Source organism: Salmo salar, chromosome ssa17, assembly GCF_905237065.1.
Source record: "Salmo salar chromosome ssa17, Ssal_v3.1, whole genome shotgun sequence".
NCBI classification, from domain to species: Eukaryota; Metazoa; Chordata; class Actinopteri; order Salmoniformes; family Salmonidae; genus Salmo; species Salmo salar.
The window spans coordinates 18,740,184-18,766,785 of NC_059458.1; the positions used below are offsets into that span (position 1 = coordinate 18,740,184).

Consider the following 26,602-nt stretch of genomic DNA (forward strand, 5'->3'; position numbering starts at 1 on the left):
TCATGCTGAAACATGAGGTGATGGTGATGAATGTCACGACAATGGGCCTCAGAATCCCGTCAGGATATCTCTGTGCATTCAAATTGCCATCGATAAAATGCAATTGTGTTTGTTGTCCATAGTTTATGCCTGCTCATACCATAACCCCACCGCCACCATGTGGCACTCTTTTCACAATGTTGAACGTTGACGTCAGCAAACCGCTTGTCCACATGACACCATACACATGGTCTACGGTTGTGAGGCCTGTTGGAGGTTCTGCCAAACTCTCTAGAACTACGTTGGAGGTGGCTTATGGTAGAGAAATTAACATTCAATTATCTGTCAACAGCGCTGGTGGACATTCCTGCAGTCAGCATGCCAATTGCAGGCTCTCTCAAAACTTGAGACATCTGTGGCATTGTGTTGTGTGACAAAACGGCACATTTTATAGTGGCCTTTTATTGTTCCCAGCACAAGGTGCACCTGTGTAATGATCATGCTATTTAATCAGCTTATTGATGTGCCACACATGTCAGGTGGATGGATTATCTTGGCAAAGGAGAAATGTTCACTAACAGGGATGTAAACAAATTTGTGAACAAAATGAGAGAAACACTTTTTTTTCATATGGAACATTTCTGGGATCTTTTATTTCAGCTCATGAAGCATGGGACCAACACTTTACATGTTGCGTTTATATTTATGTTCAGTATAATTAAAATGAGTAAAACAGACATTCCCATTCGAAACAGTGTTGGTTTGGGTGAACAGCAAGTATTCTCTTTTCACAACACCTGTTGGGTCCCGTGTGGCTCAGTTGCTAGAGCATGGTGTTTGCAACGCCAGGGTTGTGGGTTTGATTCCCACGGGGGACCAGTACGGGGGGAAAAATGTATGAAATGTATGCATTCACTACTGTAAGTCGCTCTGGATAAGATTGTCTGCTAAATGACTAAAAATGTTTAAAAAATCATTGTATGTGCATTCTGGGATGGAGACCCCACAAAAATGTATTTTTATTTATTTATTTTTATTTCACCTTTATTTAACCAGGTAGGCAAGTTGAGAACAAGTTCTCATTTACAATTGAGACCTGGCCAAGATAAAGCAAAGCAGTTTGACACATACAACAACACAGAGTTCCACATGGAGTAAAACAAACATACAGTCAATAATATAGTATAAAAATAAGTCTATATACAAAGTGAGCAAATGAGGTGAGATAAGGGAGGTAAAGGCAAAAAAGGCCATGGTGGCGAAGTAAATACAATATAGCAAGTAAAACACTGGAATAGTAGATTTGCAGTGGAAGAAAGTGCAAAATAGAAATAATGGGGTGCAAAGGAGCAAAATAAATAAATAAATAAATACAGTAGGGGAAGAGGTAGTTGTTTGGGCTAAATTATAGATGGGCTATGTACAGGTGCAGTAATCTGTGAGCTGCTCTGACAGCTGGTGCTTAAAGCTAGTGAGGGAGATAAGTGTTTCCAGTTTTAGAGATTTTTGTAGTTCGTTCCAGTCATTGGCAGCAGAGAACTGGAAGGAGAGGCGGCCGAAGGAGGAATTGGCTTTGGGGGTGACCAGAGAGATATATCTGCTTGAGCGCGTGCTACAGGTGGGTGCTGCTATGGTGACCAGCGAGCTGAGATAAGGGTGAACTTTACCTAGCAGGGTCTTGTAGATGACCTGGAGTCAGTGAGTTTGGCGATGAGTATGAAGCGAGGGCCAGCCAACGAGAGCGTACAGGTCGCAGTGGTGGGTAGTATATGGGGCTTTGGTGACAAAACGGATGGCACTGTGATAGACTGCATCCAATTTATTGAGTAGGGTATTGGAGGCTATTTTGTAAATGACATCGCTGAAGTCGAGGATCGGTAGGATAGTCAGTTTTACGAGGGTATGTTTGGCAGCATGAGTGAAAGATGCATTGTTGCGAAATAGGAAAACAATTCTAGATTTAACTTTGGATTGGAGATGTTTGATGTGAGCCTGGAAGGAGAGTTTACAGTCTAACCAGACACCTAGGTATTTGTAGTTGTCCACATATTCTAAGTCAGAACCGTCCAGAGTAGTGATGCTGGACGGGCGGGCAGGTGCAGGCAGCGATCGGTTGAAGAGCATGCATTTAGTTTTACTTGTATTTAAGAGCAGTTGGAGGCCACGGAAGGAGAGTTGTATGGCATTGAAGCTCATCAGGAGGGTAGTTAACAGTGTCCAAAGAAGGGCCAGAAGTATACAGAATGGTGTCGTCTGCGTAGAGGTGGATCAGAGACTCACCAGCAGCAAGAGCGACATCAAATTTCAAATCAAATTTATTTATATAGCCCTTCTTACATCAGCTGATATCTCAAAGTGCTGTACAGAAACACAGCCTAAAACCCCAAACAGCAAGCAATGCAGGTGTAGAAGCACGGTGGCTAGGAAAAACTCCCTAGAAAGTCCAAAACCTAGGAAGAAACCTAGAGAGGAACAAGGCTATGAAGGGTGGCCAGTCCTCTTCTGGCTGTGCTGGGTGGAGATTATAACAGCACATGGCCTAGATGTTCAAATGTTCATAAATGACCAACATGGTCAAATAATAATAATCATCATTGATGTATACAGAAAAAAATGTCCCAATGATTTTCTTCGAACTTGGAGACAAAATTATATTGAGCCTGAGAAATCTCCCCCCTCACCCCCAAAGCTGTGCACCTTTTACAGCCATGGTTAAGGGCCTATGCCCCTTCTAGTAATTGTAATTCAATGGTCTATGCAATATCTGTACATACTTTTCAGGGTGCTTTTCAGCAATGTGTCAACATTAAAAGCACCCAACGCAGCGCTCTTGCTATCGCAGTGAAACTGTTGGCCTGGTTGCATGGCCGCCTTCCAGACGTTCTTTGGGACCATAACATTCGAGCCTCTTCAAAACATGAAAAATACAGTCAGATGCTGTAAAATACTAGAAAGTACTGTGAATACATCCTCTGTATTTAAAATATTCATACTAGTTAATACAATGCCTTGTATTTAAACCTTCTCAGTATTTTATCTTAACCTCAGATGAGATAGAAGTTAACATCCATGCACTGTTTAAATAAAAATAAACAAATATAAGGTAGCTTGTTCTATACTTTAAATGGCTAAATTAACCAGTACAGCTGAATCAGTATCTGAGATGTCGACCGAGTATGACTTGTCTGCTAGCCAAGGCCCAGGAAGCTCAGATTCAAACTCCCATTATGGATGGGTCTAAATGTACATAATTGGTACCTGGAGGAAAATGGGAAGGGTCATGCTTTTTCAATTTCAGTCAAGTGGAGGGTTTAGTATATATCATTTTTTAAAATCTAGACCAGGGGATGGTCATGTAATTTGTAATGGATGACATTTTTATATTTCTCAGTGTTTTGGAATGAGTTGCTTATTAGGCTATGTATTGATGGTGTAAATAAAACTAGGCTGCATTACATTTACGTCATTTAGCAGACGCTCTTATCCAGAGCGACTTACAAATTGGTGCATTCACCTTATGATATCCAGTGGAACAACCACTTTACAATAGCACATCTATATCTTTTTTGGGGGGGGAGGGTTGGGGGGGTTACATTTACATTTACATCATTTAGCAGACGCTCTTATCCAGAGCGACTTACAAATTGGTGCATTCACCTTATGATATCCAGTGGAACAACCACTTTACAATAGTACATCTATATCTTTTTTTGGGGGGGGGGGTTAGAAGGATTACTATATCCTATCCCAGGTATTCCTTAAAGAGGTGGGGTTTCAGGTGTCTACGGAAGGTGGTGATTGACTCCGCTGTCCTGGCGTCGTGAGGGAGCTTGTTCCACCATTGGGGTGCCAGGGCAGCGAACAGTTTTGACTGGGCTGAGTGGGAACTGTGCTTCCGCAGAGGTAGGGGGGCCAGCAGGCCAGAGGTGGATGAAGGATTACTTTATCCTATCCCAGGTATTCCTTAAAGAGGTGGGGTTTCAGGTGTCTCCGGAAGGTGGTGATTGACTCCGCTGTCCTGGTGTCGTGAGGGAGCTTGTTCCACCATTGGGGTGCATTACACACTGCAATGGATGTTCCAACACTGAGCCCTGGCCTGCTCAGTTCTTGCTGATCAAAAACTTTTTTGTGTGCTGCCTAGACAATAGCTGTGTTGTGTAGGCCTACGGGGGCAGTTTAGGAGAAGAGTCAAAGGCTTCTTCCCCAAAATAAGCCTATGTTCTGTTCAGTTTGAGAAGGAGAGCATTGAAGATCAGGAGGACCGGAGGTTGATAGCATGATATGATTATAATTTATTTTATTAAAAACAATATGTTTCTTGCTCATGATGTATTTATCAGAGTTATTGGCCTCACAATTAGCCAGATTCGAGTAACTTTCATTGTGGTGCTGAAATTTGAAGCAGCAGCTGCAGCACAATCAATTGGAAATGGACAGCTCATGGTGCTGAAAGTAGGCAAATTCGAGTGGGCATAATTCATCTACTTCATCCAATTCATCTTCACCTCTACAGGATCGGTGGGTCCCCCGCGGGACGGTTGAGCTAACATAGGCAAATGCGATTAGCATGACGTTGTAAGTAACAAGAACATTTTCCAGGACGTAGACATATCTGATATTGGCAGAAAGCTTAAATTCTTGTTAATCTAACTGCACTGTCTAATTTACAGTAGCTATTACAGTGAAATTATACCATGCTATTGTTTGAGGAGAGTGCACAGTTATGAACTTGAAAATGTATTAATAAACCAATTAGGCACATTTGGGCAGTCTTGATACAACATTTTGAACAGAACTGCAATGGTTTATTCGATCTGTCTAAAACTTTGCACATACACTGCTGCCATCTAGTGGCCAAAATCTAAATTGCACCTGGGCTGGAATAATACATCATGGCCTTTCTCTTGCATTTCAAAGATGATGGTCCAAAAAAAAACTGCAAGTTTTTTTTTCTTTGTATTATCTTTTACCAGATCTAATGTGTTATATTATCGTAATTTTTTTTCACATTTCCACAAATTTCTAAGTGTTTCCTTTCAAATGGTATCAAGAATATGCATATCCTTGCTTCAGGTCCTGAGCTACAGTCAATCTTTTTAGGCGAAAATTGAAAAAAAAGGGGAGGTCCTTAACAGACTTAATTTTAATTAATCTTTACTAATAACAAGAGGGCTTTGTGTTGAAGCTTATTTCTTCCTATTTAAGAAATAAGAGGTAGGTATACCTGTTTAACAGACGAAATTAGGCTATAGGCTGCTATATTCATAGATTTGTAGGTCAATTCCTCCACCCACCATGCTTCCTTTAAATAACATCCCACTGACACAGAGGTAGGCTAAATTAAAACAAAGACTCAAATTGAGGGGGTATGAGAGTGTATGCTGTCGTGTCTTTGGGGTACCATTAAACTGAAGACATGTTTATCAATTAACTTCCTGTAATTATTATCACGCGATTAAACTGATTAATCGTTTAATTGTAATTAACTAGGAGATCGGGGCACCAAGGAAAATATTCAGATTACAAAGTTATAATTTTCCTAATATATCTTTCCTACATTATAACATTATATATTATATTCTATTATAGTATAGGCCGATTATCTTCTGGTTTAAATGGTGTATTTTACCTCGCGTCCAGTCTCATTCCAAACGTCGTAAATTGTTGTATCTGCACGAACCCAGTCTTTACTAAGAGTCATCCATACATCAATTGTCTTAAAATCATTTATTTACTAAACTAATTAATTCACAGAAAGTATACAAACAGTAATTATCATCACAAAGATTTGGTAGAGTAATGTGCCCTAGTGGGCTAAAACAGGCATGGCTGGTCTGTTAGACAATGGGTCATAAAGGGCAGCTGAGAAGACCCTACAGAGTTCATTAATATTAACAATTGACAATTGAACGCTCACTCATTTGGGAACAATTGCAATCAATATATATTTACGCTCAGTGTGTCGTCGGGATCCTTGTTGGAGCGTCGTTCTGTGGAGAGTTTTGTCTCTCTCTCTCTCTCTCTCGGTTAGAATGGTTCTTTCAAAGCGACATTCATTAATGTCGTCATAGAATGGATGTTTCGCTGGTCTTCGCGTTCAAAGATATAATTTACTTAGCTGCAGACTAATAATTAATATCAAAGACTTGTTCTTATTCTGTCGGTATCAATAGTCTAAAAGTTAACCACGTGGTATAGTTCACTTTCAGTAGAGTACTTGGATGGTCAAACCTATTGGCCAACTCGCAATGGAGTGGAGGCCGGTCTGAAGAAAGTAGATCAGGCTATGGTTTTATAGTGAACATGTCACATGACACCTGGTCCTGTCTGTGTCCCTGGGGGCGTGCCGATGACTGAGTTAAGCTTGGTACAGAAATATAATTCTATCACATTAACAAAAAAAATTTACAAAAATGTAAATAAAAAAAACCATCAGTACATAGCATCTCAATGTATTACCTATAGCTTTATCCTTATTAATACATTCTATACAACCATGTGAATGCAAGTCTCAAGGCTGAGGCTATTATATAAACTGTTTTATGGTAATATGGCTATATTGTCTCTTCTGAGTATCACAAAATTGTACCAAGCGGACCAGTTCGTAGCTGGATTCTTCACCAGTCTTCCATACCTTCTCCAGAACACAAATGTCATTCGGTTCCCCAATTCTGTGAGTTGGAAGAATTTCCTGTGTCTCTCTATGGGACCCCTCTGTGTCTCAACTGGGCCATGTGGTTGTAAGATTCTCCTCTGGAATTTTACAACCCTTTCACACAGGGCCTGGGTGGGGGGAGGTAGGTTGGGGGATGGTGCAACGGGGGAGGGGGTCAACTGTCCTCCCTGTACTCAAAGAGGCCAACGTCATGACAATGCCATAGGCCTCCCTTTTATTAATGAAAATGTCAAAGCACAGGCCTACCCCTTGTTAGCTTAAGATCGAAGAAAATACAATGGATCCAATTATATACAGTGATCTGTGACAGCGCTTTGGTCCTCAATGCTTTATGTAAAATACACAGGAAAGACGTGACTCCGATGCATATGGAAATATAATTGTTGTGTACCAGTGACATTCAGAGGCTGAGTTGTGGCCTTCTATAGTCACAAAAAATACTTTGATTGGGAAGTGATCAATTGATTAAGCTATTTACTTTCTGTTCAATAGAAGATGTTTAAACCCAGACAGCTTTAACCTGTTTGGGATAGGGGGCAGTATTTTCACGGCCGGATAAAAAACATACCTGATTTAATCTGGTTACTACTCCTGCCCAGAAACTAGAATATGCATATAATTTGTAGATTTGGATTGAAAACACACTAAAGTTTCTAAAACTGTTTGAATGGTGTCTGTGAGTACAACAGAACTCATATGGCAGGCCAAAACCTGAGAAGATTCTATACAGGAAATGCCCTGTCTGACAATTTGTTCTCCTTCTAGGGCATCTCTATCAAAAATACAGCATCTCTGCTGTAACCTGACATTTTCTAAGTCTTCCATTGGCTCTAGGAAGGCGCCAGAAAGTGAAATGAGAGCTCTCCAGTCTCTGGGCGAAAAACAGCAGGGGTTTTTGTGAGTGGTCCTGCTGAGAACAATGACACTGAGGCGCGCGTGCATGAGACGACTCCATTTTTTTCTTTCAGTGTTTGAATGAACACAACGTCGCCCGGTCGGAATATTATCGCTATTTTATGAGAAAAATAGCATAAAAAATTATTTTAAACAGCGTTTGACATGCTTCGAAGTACGGTAATGGAATATTTCGCATTTTTTTGTCACGAAATATGCCGGCTCGTCACCCTTCGGATAGTGACTTGAACGCACAAACAAAACGGAGCTATTTGGATATAACTATGGATTATTTCGAACCAAAACAACATTTGTTGTTGAAGTAGAAGTCCTGGGAGTGCATTCTGACGAAGAACAGCAAAGGTAATCCAATTTTTCTTATAGTAAATCTGAGTTTGGTGAGGGCCAAACTTGGTGGGTGTCAAATTAGCTAGCCGTGTTGTCCGGGCTATGTACTCAGAATATTGAAAAATGTGCTTTCACCGAAAAGCTATTAAGATAACATATAACATTTCAACCTTGCTTAGCATTATGTTGTCCAATTATGGCATGTTTTCTAAATGTTTATCAGTTTGCATCGGTTTCAATGAGGGACTGATATTTTGAAAACGAACCGCGGATGACACTATTGTTGCTCACGCTAATGTTGTTCACGACACACACGTGGAGAGATGAATAGCTAACCAGACAGCAGATAGACGTGCTGCAGCAAGGATCTTGTGAGATAAGCTTTTTATTTTTATTTCACTTTGAATAGAACTCTAACCAAAAGCTTAAATTACTACCAGCAAAAACTATTGCGTATAGATTAGCATAGCAGACTTCAGTGGTTTGCAGCCTCTGGTTTTACCCGAACCCCTTCTGTTGTCATTCAAAACACGTCAGAGAAAATGGCGGAACTTGAGAAAGACGCAGGACGACCAATGCAGGATAACGGAGATGAAGAGGAGCCGGGCAATTCCATGGTAACAGAATGACGCGGAGACTCCTATTCACTTTAAAAGTATGCCAAACAATAACTATTGATTGCAAAGTTAAACAAACCAGCTCTATGCACAAGGACTACTTTTAATAGTACCCAGAAAATTGTACAAAAACACATTTACTCGAAGAACAGTGCAGATGTAAAGGTTAGTAACAGAATGATGGTAAAATCTCCCAGCGTTTTTTTGTGACAGCATTTTCCAAAAGCTGAAATATCTACTCCAAAGTAAGATTAAAAGATGTCTGCAGAAAGACTGCGTGTTTTTGAACTACAGTAAGTCAAGTGGATTAACACCCAGTAACATAATGATATCATGGCTGCTGAATAGAAACAAAGGTAGACAAATGTAATATCCTCCTTTGCATGTTTGGGTATTATTTTACATACTGGCTATTATTCTAATAAGCTTACAAACAAAAGGACATTTGGTTGGTCTGGACCAAATCAATCAATTGTATTTTATAAAGTGCTTTAAAAAAAAATCTGTACCAATCATAGACATCTATGTTTCACAAGTTTGGACATTAAAGTATAGCACAGAAGAGTAAAATACAGTACATTTTAAATGTACTCTACTCTAGTGTACGCTACTGTACTTAATTATTGTAGAGTACCATACTGTACTGTCCTATACTCTACTTTTCTTTACTGTACTGTCCAAACTTGTGAAACAGAAGTCTATGATTGGTTCAGATTTGGACTGACCAAATTTAACTACTTTGCAAATGTCCATGGATGTCCGGTGTTGGAAGGTGCTCAGTGGGTGAGAGGGCTGGTTACAGTCATTTGAAAGAAAGGGGGCTCATGGGTAGGTGTCATTAAGAGCTGGGAGCAGTGACATTAACTGGAGAGAGAAGAGAGAGGGAGGGGTTGTCCAGATTCTCTCACACTTGCTTTAACCACCAGGTGACAGAAAGAGAAGGTAAACAGTTATGAGCTGAACATAACAGTATGCCAGCGGAAGGGAGGACAGATTGTGACTACTATGAATTCCCATTGTAGCTAATTCAGTTGCAGTCATTCACTTAGATTTTTTTTGGGGTCATTCTTTTACCGATTTGGCAACATAATGATGCACTTTAACACTTAATAAATTGTAAAAAAATATTTTAAAGATGTGGGTTTTTGGTAACAGAATGCCAAGACACTAGGCAATATTTCTTAAACTTACAGAAGGGAAATAGTTTCTGCAAGTCTAAATGTTAATATTAGTTGGCAGGGGTCTTCAACATTAATGTTTGGATGTACAGTACCAGTCAAAAGTTTGGACACACCTACTCATTCAAAGGTTTTTCTTTATTTTTACTATTTTCTACATTGTAGAATAATAGCAAAGACATCAAACTATGAAATAACACACATGGAATCATGTAGTAACCAAAAAGAAGTGTTAAATAAAAATATTGTATATTTTAGATTCTTCAAAGTAGCCATCCTTTGCCTTGATGACAGCATTGCACACGCTTGGCATTCTCTCAACCAGCTTCATGCGGTAGTCACCTGGAATGCATTTCAATTAACAGGTGTGCCTTGATCAAAGTTAATTTGTGGAATTTGTTTCCTTGGACATCAAATCAAATCAGTTGTGTTGTGACAAGGTAGGTAGACCATGTCCATATTATGGCAAGAACAGCTCAAATAAGCAAAGATTAACGACAGTCCATCATTACTTTAAAACATGATGGTCAGTCAATCCGGAAAATGTTTAGAACTTTGAAAGTTTCTTCTAGTGCAGTCGCAAAAACCATCAAGTGCAATGATGAAACTGGCTCTCACGAGGACCGCCACAGGAAAGGAAGACCCAGTTACCTCTACTGCAGAGGATAAGTTCATTAGAATTACCAGCCTCAGAAATTGCAGCCCAAATAAATGCTTCAGAGTTCAAGTAACAGTCATCTCAACATCATCTGTTCAGAGGAGACTGCGTGAAATCAGGCTTTCATGGTTGAATTGCTGCAAAGAAACCACTACTAAAGGACACCAATAAGAAGAGACTTGCTTGGGCCAAGAAACATGAGCAATGGACATTAGACCGGTGGAAATCTGTCCTTTGGTCTGATGAGTATAAATTTGAGATATTTGGTTCCAACTGCCGTGTCTTTGTGAGACGCAGAGTGGGTGAACGGATGATCTCCGCATGTGTGGTTCCAACCATGAAGCATTGAGGTGTGATGGTACTTTGCTAGCGACACTGTCTGTGATTTATTTAGAATTCAAGGCACACTTAACCAGCATGGCTACAACAGCATTCTGCAGCGATACGCCATCCCATCTGGTTTGCGCTTAGTGGGACTATCATTTGTTTTTCAACAGGACAAAGACCCCAGGCTGTGTAAGGGCTATTTGACGAAGGAGAGTGATGGAGGGCTGCATCAGATGACCCGACCTCAACCCAATTGAGATGGTTTGGGATGAGTTGGACCGCAGAGTGAAGGAAAAGCAGCCAACAAGTGCTCAGCATATGTGGTAACTCCTTCAAGACTGTTGAAAAAGCATTCCAGGTGAAGCTGGTTGAGAGAATACCAAGAGAGTGCAGAGCTGTCAAGGCAAAGGGTGGCTACTTTGAAGAATCTAAAATATATTTTGATTTGTTTAACATTATTTTGGTTACTAGATGATTCCATATGTTATTTCATAGTTTGTCTTCACTATTATTCTACAATGTCGAAAATAGTTAAAAAAAAAAGAAAAACCCTTGAATGACTAGTTGTGTCCAAACTTTTGACTGGTGCTGTATTTCTAATACCTTTTAAGACTTGTTCGGCTAGATGTTTTCTTTGTGTGCAGTATGTCATCACGCACTGATTTGTATCTGCAACAAGTCCATTTGGTGGAAACATACCACTGATGAGAAAATGCGCATATGTTTTATGCGGATTCTAGAATATTCACATTAAAATCTGTCACCAATTGGAATGGAAACCTAGCTACTGTCACGTTTCCTAGAAATAGCATGAATTGTCAAATTTAATTGGTGTCGGTGCATATTTACCTCCCCAACTTTACTCTTTTTTTTTGGACCAGAAATCAAAGCCGTGGCTTATTCCAAATGTTAGGATGGAAAAAATGGTTGAAAAATGTGTTTGAAAAAACCCCAGCATTCATTGGCACCAAATTTGATGTGCTCCCATGAACTTCACATGCTAGTGATCATGGGGCTTTTTACATGGAAATGTCCACTACTAATACTACCTCAATGAACCTTCTCTAGCCTAGATCAATAGCATATGCTATCAATATGCTCTATCATGAGGATCTCTAGACCTAATGACAAATCATCATTATCATGTTGATACTGCTAGGTATTTCACATGATTAGACCTAGCTACTACTGTAAAGATGTGAAGACCCTAAGTTATTTGTTTAGCTATTTATTGTATATGCCATCTATTCTAATTTGGACTTTAACCATAATGAAAAGTAAGATATATTATCACAAAATGAATGTTGTTTGAGAGAACAGAGACGATAGGCCTACTAGTAATTATGCTATTTTAAATGTATTTCCAGGCAGAGGAGATGGACACCTCAGAAGACCTGCAAGATGACAACCTGATCAAGCAGGAACACTTCCACAGTTCTAATAATGAACAGCAAGATGGACATTTGGCAGTTAGGAGGAATGTAATACTAGAACGAACTAAATTCAACCAAAGACAACAAGAAGCAGGAGAGACAGCTGATGATTTTATCACTGCACTTCATTGTTTGTCAGAACATTGTGGTTATGGAGCTCTGCTCAGTGAGATGATAAGAGACAGACTAGTCATGGGCTTACTTGACAGAAGACTGTCCAAGCAATTACAAATGGACCCAGAAATAACACTGGATAAAGCTGTCACACGCATTCGTCAAACTGAACTTGTGAAAAAGCAACAGGACCTGCCGGAGAATACCTTCGAAGTTTCAAGCAACACTGCAAATATAAACAGTGTCCTGTCACATAGCAAACAGCAATGCCCAGCCAATACCCAGTGCCAATTAGAGAAGAATCAAAACTCAGAAAGACCACAACAACCCCAAACCACACAGGAGAATGAAGAGGAGCCCCTAGATACTGATGACTTCCTTGAGGATTTCAGTCCTGGAGGAGAGAAGCCTCACTACTGTGCCTGCTGCGGGAGGAGCTTTCAAAAAGTGAGGGACCTTACAAGACACCAGCGAACACATACTGGAGAGAAGCCTCACAACTGCTCTGATTGCAACAGAAGTTTTGCTCGATTAGATAATCTCAAGTCACACCAAAAAATACACGCGAAAGACAAACGTCATTTTCACTCCACTAAATGTGTGGAAAGCTTTGTCCTATTGGAGAAGCTTGAAAAACACCAGCTGGAGAATACCTTCAAAGCTACCAGCAGTGCAGAAAATGTAGACAGTGTGCCTGAACTTGGGAAAAATCAGCACCCAGAAAGACAACTGCCCCAAACAACTCTGGAGAACAGAGAGAAGCCTCATCATGATACTTCCGATGACCCTATTGTGAGTTCTAATGGAGGTGAGAGGCGTCACCACTGCTCTGACTGTGGGAAAAGCTTTACACGAGTTTATCATCTTAAAAGACACCAACGAACACATACGGGAGAGAAGCCTCATCGCTGCTCTGATTGTGGCAAAAGTTATTCTCAGTCATATGATCTGAAAATACACCACCAGCAAAAGCATATGAAAGGGAAATACTTCCACTGCAATCATTGTGCAGAACGTTTCTCCAAACCAGAAGATCTGAACAGACACATGCATGTACATGCTGGAGAAAAGCCATACCTTTGCCCAGACTGTGGGAAGAGATTCCAGTTGTTAAATGCATTTGAAATGCACCAACAAAAACATACTTTGGGGCTTCTTGAGTGCTCTTATTGTGGTAAAAGTTTTTCTAAAGTGGATAAACTTAAACTACACCAGCGAACGCATACGGGAGAGAAACATTTTCACTGCCCTGACTGTGGGAAAAGTTTTACCCGCTCGGATCTTCTGAAAAGTCACCAGAGGACACATAAGAAAGGGGGTGATTGTCCTTACTGTGATAAAAGTTTTTCTGAACCGGGAGAACTAAAAATACACATGGAAGTACATAGTCAAGAAAGGCCTCACCTTTGCCCCGACTGTGGGAAGAGATTCAAACTGTTATGGTCGTTGAAAAAGCACCAGCGAAAACACACAGAGAAGATCTCACCAAGGGAAAAGCGTCACCACTGTTCTGACTGCGATAAGAGTTTTACTCGTGGATATCATCTTAAAAGACATCGGGAAACACACACAGGAGAAAAGCCTTACCACTGCTCTAATTGTGACAAAAGCTTTGCAGGAAAGGAGAGGCTTAAACAACATCAACTAACACACAAGGAAAAGAAACGTTACCGCTGTTCAAGGTGTGATAAAAGATTTCCTGACATGGCAAAACTACGATCACACCTTCCAGTACATTCCATAGAACTGGCACTCCACTGTTCTGACTGTGGAAAGTGTTTCTTAAACAAGGCAAAGTTTGAAAGACACCAAAAAATACACACTGGAAGTGGAAAAATACCATTCCTCTGCACTGACTGCGGGGAGGGTTTTACAAATTTGCGACAGTTGGAAGACCACCAGCGAACACACACTGGAGAGAAACCGTACTACTGCATTGATTGCGGGAAGAGTTTTGCACATGAAAAAACATTTAAGTGTCACAAGCAAGCACACAAGTTCAAACTTTCTGGAGAAAGAGCAGCCTATCCTTGCTTGGAATGTGGAAATACTTTTTCTCGTTCATGTGATGTGATGAGTCATTTGAGAAGGGTGCATAATAAAGAGAGACCTTTCCAGTGCTCCTGCTGTGGAAAAAGATTTTTCCAAAAGAACTCACTCACAATACACATGAGAATGCACACTGGAGAGAAACCGTACCACTGCTCAGAATGTGGACAAAGCTTCTCCCAAATGAACGACAGAAAACGCCACCAGAAGAGGCAACACTCTGGAGAGGAGACTTGATCTCTATACTACAGTGTGGAAGGCACAGTCAGAGACACTCATAAGAAAGGACTACAACAGAAACACACAAATACAATATTGTAACAGTATCACTGTCTTTATTCCAGGTTTATTTTTGTCATATCCTTGAAATAATCTTGTATCAATAGTAAAGTTTATTTCACAAATGACTGTGCTGTGTTTTTGTTTGGTTATCTCGTCACTCTCCTAGTTTCTACCCTGCATAAATGGTATTTGTTAATCCTTCCCTGCACCCATAAGGCCAGACAACCTAATAGTTAAGGCTATTTCAAAGAAAAGTGTAGTTAATATATGGACTTGTCTATTAGAATAAAAGTCTAACTGGACAATGAATATTAGGGATGTGATCATCACAGTATAGAAATAATTTACATGCCAAGATTATGGAATAATTTTGGAAATCCACACACAAAAAAAACCCCGGTGTCTTTCAGCATTCAGACTCATACACACCTGACTCAAGTTATTAGATATCCAAGTTATTGAGATTGCAACATCATGGCATGTAATCCTCATTTCTTACTTCTGAAAGTGCGATCAGAAGATTTGCGTTAGCTACTGACGCAGTTGTGCTTTTTGAAGTGTCTTGAATCAGAAAAGCCTCTTCCACATCTCTTGCAGGAGTATGGCCTGATTCCTGTGTGCACTTGCATGTGGGTTTTGACATGATTGGCTTGTCTGATTCGTGTCCCACAGACATCACAGCTGAAAGGCTTCTCTCCCGTGTGGACTCGCTCATGTCTTTTGAGATTACCGATAAATCCAAAAGTCTTCCCACAATCACTGCACTTATGTGGTTTCTCACCTGTATGGATCAGCTCATGTATCTTAAGAGATTGTTTAGTAATACATCTCTTTCCACAACAACCACAAGTATTGGGCTTCTCTCCAGTGTGTAATTTCGGGTGATAGTCAAAAGTAACTTTATGGAGAAAAGTCTTTCCGCATGTGGAACAAGTGTATATGTTTTCTCCTGTGTGAATTCTTCCATGTGTTTTCAGAGAACCGATGGAGCTGAAGCCCTTCAAACATATCTCACAGCTGAAGGGTTTTGGTTGGTCAGTTTGTTTTTGTTGGTTGGCCTTGTTCTTTCTGGTTCTTGAGTGCCCCTCTCCATCAGCCACGTGTGATAGCTTGTGAATTCTCAGTTGATAATTGTAAAGGTAAGTCTTTCCACAAACGTCACACATAAATGGTTTTAATGCCCCATGAACTAGCATGTGAGCTTTTAAGTTGGTGGACTGAATGTATGTCTTTCCACACGCCTAACATGTGTACGGCCTCTTCTTCGTGTGAATTCGATGGTGTCTCGTAAGGTTCTCCTTAAAGCTGAAAGTAGCTTCACATATTTCACATCTAAATGGCTTCTCCCCTGTGTGAACTACCTGGTGCTCCTGCAATTCGACAGGACGCCAAAAGGTCTTGTCACACTGGGAGCATGGGTGTGGGCGTTCTGTACGTTCTGTATGTACAGATCTAATATGCGTTTTCAGGTTTTGAGATATACTCTTTCCACACGTAGTACAGCTGTATGGTTTTCACCTGTGTGAACTCGCTGGTGTACGTCAAGCATGTACTTTGAGGCGAAACCTCATCCACAAGTGAGGCAGGTGAACGGTTTCACCTCTGCATGAACAAACTCATGTGATTTCAGATTTGTCTTACTACTGAATTTCTTTCCGCAAACTTTGCAACTGAAAGGTTTCTCTTTTGAGTGAGTTTGCATATCATGAGTCAGGATACAGTTCAGGCGGAAGGTTTTCGCACAAATGTCACACTTAAAGGGCCCCTTCGGTTTATTGTGAACTGCTATATGGCGTTTCAACAGACAGTTTGCGTGGAAGGTCTTCTCACATATGTCACACTTGAAGGGTTTCCTCAGCTTGGAAATGCTCTGCTGTATTCCGTGGCTGTATTCTGTGGAAATGCTCCGCTGTATTCCGTAGCTGTATTCTGTGGAAATGCTCCGCTGTATTCCATGGCTGTATTCTGTGGAAATGCTCTGCTGTATTCTGTAGATCCTGTCCCAGTACGGCTGCTTGTTTCCTTTTCATGACTGCCTCTCCCGCTGTCTGTCTCCTCTGGAACAACAGCTCTCATAGGTTCACCCTTGGATTCAGTGTCTCTAAATGAGGGCTTTGTATTCAGTCCACGTGAGTCTCCCACAGAGGGAAGAGAAGAAGTCTCTGTCGGTTTACTGTAAGCCTCTGCAGCACCTACAGATGAGACGAATATACAGGCATTATGTTACAGTAAGTGACTGGTTTGACAGCCATCTTTCAATACAAAACAAAATTGTACCAGCAACAACTGTATGGCTGTGTCCCAAATGGCACCCCTATATAGTGAATAGGGTGAAGGGCTCGACTTACAGGGCTGCCCACTGGTCCCGGGAGGTTTTGGAAACCCTCCGGGCCAGTCAATCATCCATGTCAGTGGCCCGCTTGGGCCAGTGAAAAAATATATATAATGCCATTTTCAATCTAGGCTAACTGCTGAAAAAAAATTCCTGAAGCTGTTAGCTCGTTATGAAGATGATTTAGCACACTGTGCCACAAACTGCCTACTTTGAGCGGAATATCACCGGGCAGCGAGAGCGTGCAGCTTTCAAACAACTGCTTGTGGAGCAGTGTGGAGCAGCTCACAGAAGAGCGGTAGGCATAGGAAAGCAGTAGAAAATACATTTCAAGTTATGATATCTAGCCTACCAGTGAATGTGAAGGCAAGAATCGGTGGACAAACCTGGTGTATAAAAAGTTGTCTGATGTCTGAGCGGTGTTTTTTTAAATCAGTGATTTTTAAATCTGTCCGACAGATTTAAAAAAAAATCATGTATTGAATTTATTCAAAAATGTGTTTTAATTGCACTAGTTTCTCATAATTCATGAACAGAAAAGAATGCATCAGTGATTTGTATTTCCTGGAACTTTCTGAAGTAATGCCTGTATGTTCTTTTGCCAGTTAGCATGCCGAAACTGTCCTTTAAAGGCTTTCCCAAAATACCTTCCCAATTAAAATGTTGACTACAAACTAGGGTTACCTGGCAGAATGATAATGATGATTTGTATCAACCAGGTGGGCATTTGTCTAGCAAACTTTGCAATCACATGTACACCACAGGAGGCTGGTGAGCGGAGGACGGCTCATAATCATGGCCAGAACGGAGTGAATGAAATGGCATCAAACACATGAAAACCACGTATTTGATATCATTCCAGTCTTCCACTCCAGCCATTACCACAAGCCCGTCCTCCCCAATTAAGGTGCCACCAACCACCAGTGATGCACACTATACATTGTACGGTAGGCTACAGAAACACCGCTAGCCAAACACAAAGGTCTCTTGCCAGGGTGCACAATTAAATTAAAGGGAAACTACACGCTCCCCCAATAAAATATCATTTAAAAAAAATGTTTATTCCAGACCTCAAAAGTGGTCTATTGTTGTGGTTTAAGCATGGTTGTGTACTTGGAACATCCAATTTGGTTGTTTTTCCACAAAGAAAAGTGTGATTTTGAGAGTGAAAACTAAGAAAAAAACCTCAAGCCTGAAAACAAAACCTGGAAAACTGAATGACAAATTAAGGATTTTACAGGGCCCTACAACAGCCTGCTGACTGCTAAAAATCATTAAGAATAACACGCTTTTTAAATGTTTTCCCTCTAAACGATCAACGTAAATATGACATGGTAAAGTTAAAATGTAATTGTTTTGGTATGGAGGGTAGGTTATAATAAGCTCAGCCCGCAAATGAAAAATAAAATCACGTGCTATTGAAATTATGCGTGCATCATCCACTTTTCCTGTAAGATCTTGCCCGGGCCATTAGCTTTCAGTTGGCACTGACAAATGCCTGAATGTCAAGACCTGGGGTGCCATTTAGAACTGAACCCAGGTTTCTTTGGGATATTACCTTCAATGACTGACGTTTTAGTTCCTGATTTCACCTCACTCCTCTCCTTCACAGGGTCGGTGCTAGAGCCTGTATTTCTCGCAGTAGTCTGGAATGCAGGAGTCATTATTTTAATATACACACACATTTGACAGATTTGTTAAAATCATACACAGAAAATGAACATAAGCTACAAGGACATACCTCTTCCCGTACGATGACAGTGTTTACTTGACTGACATCTCCAATGCTGAGCAATGCTGAGACCACGGTGTTTGTCTTCACATTGTTAACAGACATCATTGGGAGATCTTCAATAACAATCAGATAAAACTTGACAACATTTCCCTTTACAAACAGGTGGAAGACAAACTATCAGTACAAGCAAACCATATAAAACAGCTTTCCTTTGCTATATTCAATAGACAGTGATGAGTTGCTGGGCCAAACCTCACCAACTGGCTTAATTTTAAAGATCTTTCCATTGTGCAGAATATGGGTTGGTCTTTTCGGTTCTTCTCGCCCCTCACCCATCGCCTTTAGATCTTTATCCATCTGCTCCACCTTGATCTTCAGTTTCTCATTTTCATTTTGTAAAGCCACAGAGACCTCTAGGAATAGTCTGCAGATTGTACGAACAGCCTCCTTAGTCAACAGATGCATAATGGTGCTGTTTCTAGAGAGAGATTGAAGTATATTAGAATGAGGCTAACAAAGTTACTCCCAATTTTTTTTACTTTGCTAGTTTCCTTAACCAGTTATACTTAACTGGCCCAGATACTAGACTTTAAATATGCCTGTATTGCAGGGCTGATTAACTACGACAAACGTGTGAAACACAGACAGGTGTATGCGCAAAGTGAGAACATTACACGTAATACATTTTTGATTTTGGGAGGGAGTAGCAGCTAACAACTGGATTTAATACTTTCTTTTCCACTGTTCGTCACGACAGACCCTGATTCGATCCTGGGCTGTATCACAACCGACCGAGGGGCGGCGCACAATTGGCCCAGCGTTGTCCGGGTTAGGGTTTGGCCGCGGTAGGCCGTCATTGTAAATAAGAATTTGTTCTTAACTGACTGGCCTAGTTAAATAAAGGTTCATTTAAAAATGTGTTATTTCATAGTTTTGATTCACCGTAAATTCCGGACTATAAGCCGCAACTTTTTTCCCACGCTTTGAACCCCGCGGCTTAAACAATGACGCGGCTAATATATGGATTTTTCCCGCTTTCAATTTTTTTCTCTCCAAAAAAAACACATTCTGTGACGTGCTCAGTTTTTTGGCGGCATGAAGCTTTCATTAGACCAATGAAGTTGCCGAACGGGTTAAGGTCAAACAACTTTTTTGTTTACTGTTTAGATTAAATTGAGCGCTCTCAAACTTCCCATCATTCTGATTACGGTAGTCATTTTGTCATCCTCATCATGGCAAAGACACGGAGAAATGCATATGATGCAGCTTTCAAGTTGAAGGCGATTGATCTGGCTGTTGGAAAAGGAAATAGAGCTGCTGCACGGGAGCTTGGTCTTAATGAGTCGATGATAAGACGTTGGAAACAGCAGCGTGAGGAATTGACTCAGTGCAAAAAGACAACTAAAGCATACTGCTAATTTTTAATTTTTTGTTACAAGCCGTGTTTCGTTAAAGCCTATTTATTTTTGTTACAAGCCGTGTTTCGTTAAAGCCTATTTATTTTTGTTACAAGCCGTGTTTCGTTAAAGCCTGTGTAAAGTTTATTTGTTTCAATGTACCGGTAGGCACCTGCGGCTTATAGACATGTGCGGCTTATTTATGTTCAAAATAATATATTTTTTTAAATTCAGTGGGTGCGGCTTATATTCAGGTGCGCTTAATAGTCCGGAAATTACGGTATTCACTATTATTCTACAATGTGGAAAATAGTAAAAATATAGAAAAACCCTGGAATGAGTAGGTGTGTCCAAACTTTTGACTGGTACTGTATGTTCATTACAACTAGAAGGAGAGAATTCATTCTAAAACGTAATGTTATGGCTAGGTTGATGGCTGACCCATTGGTCTGACCAGGTAATGCCTGGGGTGTATTCATGAGTCGCAGACCGTAGCAACAAACGGTTTGCAATGGAGATGGTTTACTACCAACAGTCTTACAATGAAAACAGTTTCTATTGATCAAATTTGGGTAGGTCCCGCCACGTTTGGTTATACTTGCTTCGGTTTGGCTCCTAGAGTAAACGTTTTCCGTTTGCAACAGGCCAAATGTTTTGCTATGGTCGGCAACCAATGAATACCTCCCTAGTGTGTATTTACTAGAGACCAAACAAACCAAATGGGAGCCAACAGAAGAAAATAGTACGAAACGGGACCAATTATGTATTAAACCCTGGATAGCTGACGATATGTCTTGGCCAATAAGAGCGTTTGAAGTGAATCAGGGGAAAAAATTGAAATAGCCAATTTGTCAACAATGCCACGATGTGTGGATATGGATATAGCCAGTACCAATTCAAGGGATGTGGGAAGACATTTCATATGTAGCATCTAAATTATTGGTGTAGAAAATGTACTTTTTGGTCTATTTTGACAGCTTGTGGTACTGTGCAACCACAGCAACGCATGTACGCAAATGTCTGCTTATGCTAGCTGGCTTACAAAACAATAACCCATTGTTGTTGATGTTATTAAGCATGGATGAAGTGGTGATACATGTGTACAATTTAACTGCTGTTCTTATGGATTTTCTAAAAGTCCTTTCACAACTGTTGAACAAATATTGTGCATTGACAATGAATGTAGTTAACATTAGCAGCCAACTAATACTACATGACATATACAAAAAGGCCACCAGTGAACCCAGAGTTTTAACAGTCTATGAGTGCACCAGCTCCTAGGTTTATTGTAGTAAGAGACATTTATTAATCTTGACTATTGCAATTTCTTTGTACTGACCTAATGGGGGTGTAACTTTACATCAGATTGAACTTAAATTGGTTAGCAATATTGAAAACATGGGATCCTGCATTAACTTCTCCAGCTTTACATTATAGTCATCAACACTGTGTTGCTTTATCCCGTAGAGAGGTGAGCTACGTTTCAATTTCAACAGCTACGTTTTGGAAGATAAATACTTTCCCCCCCATTACAGACACTGTAATACATACTTCTAAAAAAACAATACATAATATTGTATGAACTGAAGAGAAGCCAATCATCTCTCAATAAAAATGGAAAATATAAAAACAAGTATTTTTTTTAATAGAGTTCTTATGTTGCAATACCCACTAAATAAATAGTTCAATGAATGTATATTTGTCCTTGAAACATTACATTGAAATACAGTATCATAATGTCGGATGGGTACTTTAGAACGGCACCCACTATAATATATTATTGGGCGGGACCAACCTGAATTTGTCCAATAAAAACTCGTTATGTTTCACTATATTGGATCACTCCAATATATTGGTATCACTCCGCGGCGGAGGGATACATCCGAGGTGAGGATTTACAGATTTACTCCCGTGTACACCTGTATCACGGCGGGGGTCCGCCCCTATATATAGACCCCATGGCAGTGACACGTTTTCTTTCATTTTCTCGGCGGACGTCCGTATGTTTAAGGTACAAACGTTTGGAAGTTCGCTTGGTAAGTGTAATATCTTGCGTGGAAGTATACTCACTGGCTGTTTGCAGCCTGGAGCAACCCCTCCTCTTGAGTGCTCCACTCGCTGCGCGCGCTTGATCTGTATCTTCCGCTGGTGGTTTGTCGTGCTTGTTTCTCGTTAGCGTTACACTACGACTCCCTGTGCATTAATATATTGGTGGCTCTTGCTGCCACAAACTGTAATTTACCTTACACAACTTGCCGACTGGCTTGTTCTATGCGTGTGTTGTTTAACATGCTGCTCCCCGGGTTCTCTGTTAATTATCTTGCAGGGATATTTCTTGTTCGTTCCCCTGCAGAGTGTGAGTATCATGGAAAACTAAGTTGAGACATTAACTTTGGGGTTCCTTAACGGGCATTACACCATATGGTGCTGTTTTTACTCCTTGGATATTAAACCGGTAGGTAATATTGCAGTTACCTGGTCGCTGTTTTTTTGTCTGCCTGTTTTTCCCACAAGGGTCTTCCTCTGTAGAGGTACTGGGTAATTTATCCCTCACCGGGTTCTTATTCCTCCAAGCGGGTCATGACATAGCTCTCCCAGGGCGTCGGACCCCTGCTGTGGCCTTGTTGGCTTGGCTGAGTTTTTGGCTTCCCTTTGACAGGTGTGATCGTTGCATCCCCTGTGGATTCGCATACCTTGTGTATGTACTGCCTGGGTTTGAGCCACGCGCAGAGGGCGGTGGAGCGCCCTACTGGGTGCCTGTTTTGTGTGGTGTTCTCAGAACGCCTGCACCTGGCGCGATTGGAGGCCATGCGCGAGTGTGTCGGCCAGGCTCGGGCTCCCTCAGGAGTGGTGTGGCAGCGAGCTGTTAGTCCCTCTACTGGGCCCAGTACCCCTCCCAGGAAGCGTGGCCAGAGCCACTGCAGGCAGAGCTGGGACCACCTTGAAAGGAGGGTGCATGCCCTGGGTCAGGAGGTTGATAGCTTCGATGGCGACAACAGCTGTTCCCTGTTGGCCAGTGATAGGCTGTTCCTGGGGGACGACGCTGGCACTGTTCACCACCGTGAGCGGGGCTACCAGGCTGACAGGCCATCAGAAGCCGCCAGCGGTGCGTCATCGCCCCCCGGCGGCTTGAGAGGCTATGAGGAGCCTACTCACTTGGGTAGCCACTGCACTGGACATCAACTGGTGGACAGTGATGACTCCATCTGTCCCCATCTCTGCTGGGCCTCTGCCAGGGCGGAACCCACGACTGAAGGCGGGACCCCCGCAGAGTCTTTGATGCGGACTTGAAAGCCACAAATGGGTCCCTCTACTCTCTTGGCCGCCTTACCAACGCGGCCATGCTGCTGCAGGCCTACCTGCAGACTCTGTTTTCCTGGCTGCAGGAGGGCACATAGGAGCTCCGCCGGGAAGTGATGGAGGTGTCTCGCCTACTTTCCCTGCTCCAGAGGGATGTGGCTGGCGCCAACGGACGGGCCATGGTGCAGGTGGTTACCTCCCGGCGCCATCTCTGGCTGGCGCAATCCCGTCTGCCACCGAGCACATTTGCCACTTACCCCATCAACCCAGGGCTGACGTTTGGCCGAGGGGTTGATGACATTCTAGAGCAGACCGATAAGGTTTGTAGGGACTAGGAGACCCTGAGGCGGTTCATGCCGCCTCCTCAGGCCCCGGGTCCAAGGCAGACGGACCATAGCCACCTACCTGCACCCGAACGACGGTGGGGTCCTTCTCCTGCCCCATCGCATCCTGCTATGGGACGACAGCAGCAAGGGGCACAGCGTGCGGTGAAGCAACAGCCTGTTTTCTCAGACGGGTCTTCCCCGGTTCTGGGTAATTTATCCTTCACCGGGTTCCTATTCCTCCCAGGGGGTCACGACATAAGTTCTCCCAGGGCGTCGGACCCCTGCTCCGTGGCCTTGTTGGCTTGGTTGAGCTTATGGCTTCCCTTTGTGACAGGTGTGATGGTGTCAACCGTTACCGCCATAGGGACATGCCTGGGAGACCCAGGTGCTCGGGGCGCCAGAGGAGAGACAGGCCCTGACAGGACCCCTGACACACCCTTCCCCGGCCTCGGCGCTTCTCCAGGTCTCAAAGGGCAAAGTGGGAGGAGGGTGTGGAGTCCCCCTGGGTGTTATCCACAATGCTCGAGGGGTACCGACTCCAATTCCACTTATTTTGTGGTTCCAAAAAGAGAGAGGGTTTCGACTGATTCTGGACCTCCATAACCTCAATGGGTACTTGAAAGTACTGAGGTTCCACATGTTGTCCCCAGCCTCGTGTTGCAGGCCGTGTCCAGGGACCAGTGGTTTGTGGCGCTGGACCTGAGAGATGCGTACTTCCATGTTCCTGTTCACCCAGCTCATTGGTAGTACCTCCGATTCACTTTTGAAGGGATGGCTTACGAATTCATGGTTCTTCCCTTCGGCCTCTCCTTGGCACCCTGCACTGTCACAAAGTGCATGGACGCTGTCCTGGCACCTCTCACGCCCCGAGGATTGTTGATCCTCAATTACCTGGACGATTGGCTGATTTGTGCTCCGACCAGGACTCAGGTCCTGTCAGACACAGACATGCTCCTGACCCACATCGGTGGGCTGAGCATTACTGTAAATGACAAGAGTCATCTGACGCCCACCCAGAGGATGGTCTTCATTGGCATGGAACTGGACTCAGTCCACATGAGAGCACGCCTGCCCACCAGAAGGGTTCAGGCGATCCATCTTGCCTCAACCACTTTTGGCAGAGGCGGGTGGTATCCGCCCTGACAACGCCTGTTGGGCTTGCTGACGGCGTCTGGGCCTCCCTCTGGCATGCTGTGCCCTGTGAGGGCACTGGCTGCCTATGTGGAGCGGACAGTCAGTGAGAACAACAGAGCAGCTCTTTGTCTATGGTGAGAGCGTCCTGGGGGCTGGGCTATCAAAGCAGAGGCTCTCTCACTGGATCGTGGACACGATTACGACAGCATACTGCCTGGCTGGCATGCCAGTGCTGGGATCTGTGGTGGCACATTCAACACGAGGTGTGGCTGCGTCCTGGGCTCTACTGAGAGGAGTGCCCCTCGCTGAGATCTGTGCTGCGGCAGCTGGGCTTCCTCTTGCACCTTTGCTAGGTACTATCAGGTATATGTGTCACCCTCTGTGGTTGGTTCAGCGGTCCTGGGGCTCGCCTCCCCTTCCGGGGACAGGGCCGGGACCCCCTTCCACATTGACGGCCCCTGCCTCTCGGTCCCACGTTGGGACTTCGCCGCTGGCTGGCCAGGTCCCTCTAGCACTGACTAATCTGGTACCTGTTTTCCAATATAGTGAAACATAACGAAGGTTACCTATGTAACCACAGTTATGTGAGCTATATGGATCACTCCAATCATCTAAATTATGTAAAGAACTTGTCAGGGCCATGGGGTCTATATATAGGGGCAGACCCCAGCCGTGACACAGGTGTACAAGGGAGTAAATCCTCACCTCGGACCAATATTGGAGTGATCCATATAGCTCACATAAGCGTGGTTACATAGGTAACCTTCGTTTTGGTCGCAAAACGTTCTCCGTTTGGAGAAATTGTAACCCCGGTTATAAGAATGATAGTCAATATTTTGCTACGGTCTTGGTCTAATGACCCACAAGATCCAAACTAACGCATGCTGTTTAAACAATAACAATCTTTGTAACAACGTTGCTCACCTTTTTCCCCCTGGTTAACGTTACTTGGTATTGGCGCCACGATTGATTCGTTGTCTAAAAACAGTTGGCTAATTTCTGCTACTGCCGTCTCAATGATAAAAGCTATAATCGATGTTTCTTTCTCGAAAATATTGCGACTGTTAAGACTAGACATGTTGTCCATGTTAAGTAACTTCATGCATATATTTTGTTTCGTAACCTAGCTATCTTAGTATACAATCGTCGCACGACCTTTTTTTTCGTTCAACCTTAAAAAATAAACAAATAACCGTCTTCTGTGTGGATTCAAAGGATAAACACGGTATAATTTGTCCTGTATAAAGATGTTTAATTCAGCTTTAGCATTTTGTAGGACAATGCTCTCTGATATGGCCACGATAACAACGCGTGTGTCGTGAACAACATTATTAGCGTGAGCAACAATAGTGGAATCAGCGGTTCGCCTTCAAAATAAAAGTACTCCATTGAAACTGATGCAAATTGATAAAAATAGTGAAAACATGCCACAATTGGACTAGATAATGCTTAACAAGGTTGGAATGTTGTCATAAAAATTCATCGAAAGACTATTGATTAATTTTAATCAATTGAATTCGCACTGTGATTGTATTTGAATTCAGAATGGCATTGGTGGCATACGTATATGCAGTGTACAGCCTAGCCTATGGATTGTATACACATGAAATGGGTATCAGCCTACTCTCAGTGACACCTACAGAAAATAACTATGTAAAGTTTACACAAATGTTAGCGTCGTGCAGGACTTTGACTGTGTGAAATCCCCTTCCCAGTCAGTCAATTGTGTGTATTGGACACTCATATTGTACTGCCTAGCTACCTATGGATTGTGCACCCATGACATGGGGTGTCAACCTACTCAATGACATCTACAGAACACA

At 42.4% G+C, this 26,602-nt stretch overlaps 1 protein-coding gene and 1 long non-coding RNA gene across 4 annotated transcripts; one reads left to right on the plus strand and one right to left on the minus strand.

Annotated features, from left to right (window-relative positions):
- The first annotated feature begins 8,141 nt into the window (after window positions 1-8,141).
- LOC106575370 (oocyte zinc finger protein XlCOF6) lies at window positions 8,142-14,510 on the plus strand. 2 transcript variants are annotated; one of them, XM_014151862.2, is made up of 2 exons: window positions 8,142-8,552; window positions 12,045-14,510. In XM_014151862.2, exons 1-2 carry the CDS (start codon window positions 8,523-8,525, stop codon window positions 14,508-14,510), a joined length of 2,496 nt encoding a protein of 831 aa, XP_014007337.1. In that variant the 5' UTR covers window positions 8,142-8,522. The 2 variants fall into 2 exon arrangements, with proteins under 2 accessions (XP_014007337.1, XP_014007336.1); XM_014151861.2 differs by having other exon boundaries at window positions 8,143-8,514.
- Window positions 14,511-14,735: 225 nt separating this feature from the next.
- Window positions 14,736-26,112, minus strand: LOC106575372 (uncharacterized). 2 transcript variants are annotated; one of them, XR_006759992.1, is made up of 5 exons: window positions 25,704-26,112; window positions 18,880-19,100; window positions 18,629-18,735; window positions 18,446-18,533; window positions 14,736-16,747 (listed from the first exon to the last, which is right to left on the minus strand). It is a non-coding gene; the product is annotated as an uncharacterized lncRNA (long non-coding RNA). The 2 variants fall into 2 exon arrangements; XR_001321735.2 differs by having other exon boundaries at window positions 18,629-18,772.
- Between the last annotated feature and the right edge of the window lie 490 nt (window positions 26,113-26,602).

What these genes read in the sequence shown, in the direction of transcription:
- LOC106575370 (XM_014151861.2), top strand. Translation starts at nt 8,440, where the DNA reads ATGGCGGAACTTGAGAAAGACGCAGGACGACCAATGCAGGATAACGGA. An exon ending in AGGAGCCGGGCAATTCCATG is followed by an intron (nt 8,515 to 12,044) that starts GTAACAGAATGA and finishes ATGTATTTCCAG; the next exon opens with GCAGAGGAGATGGACACCTC.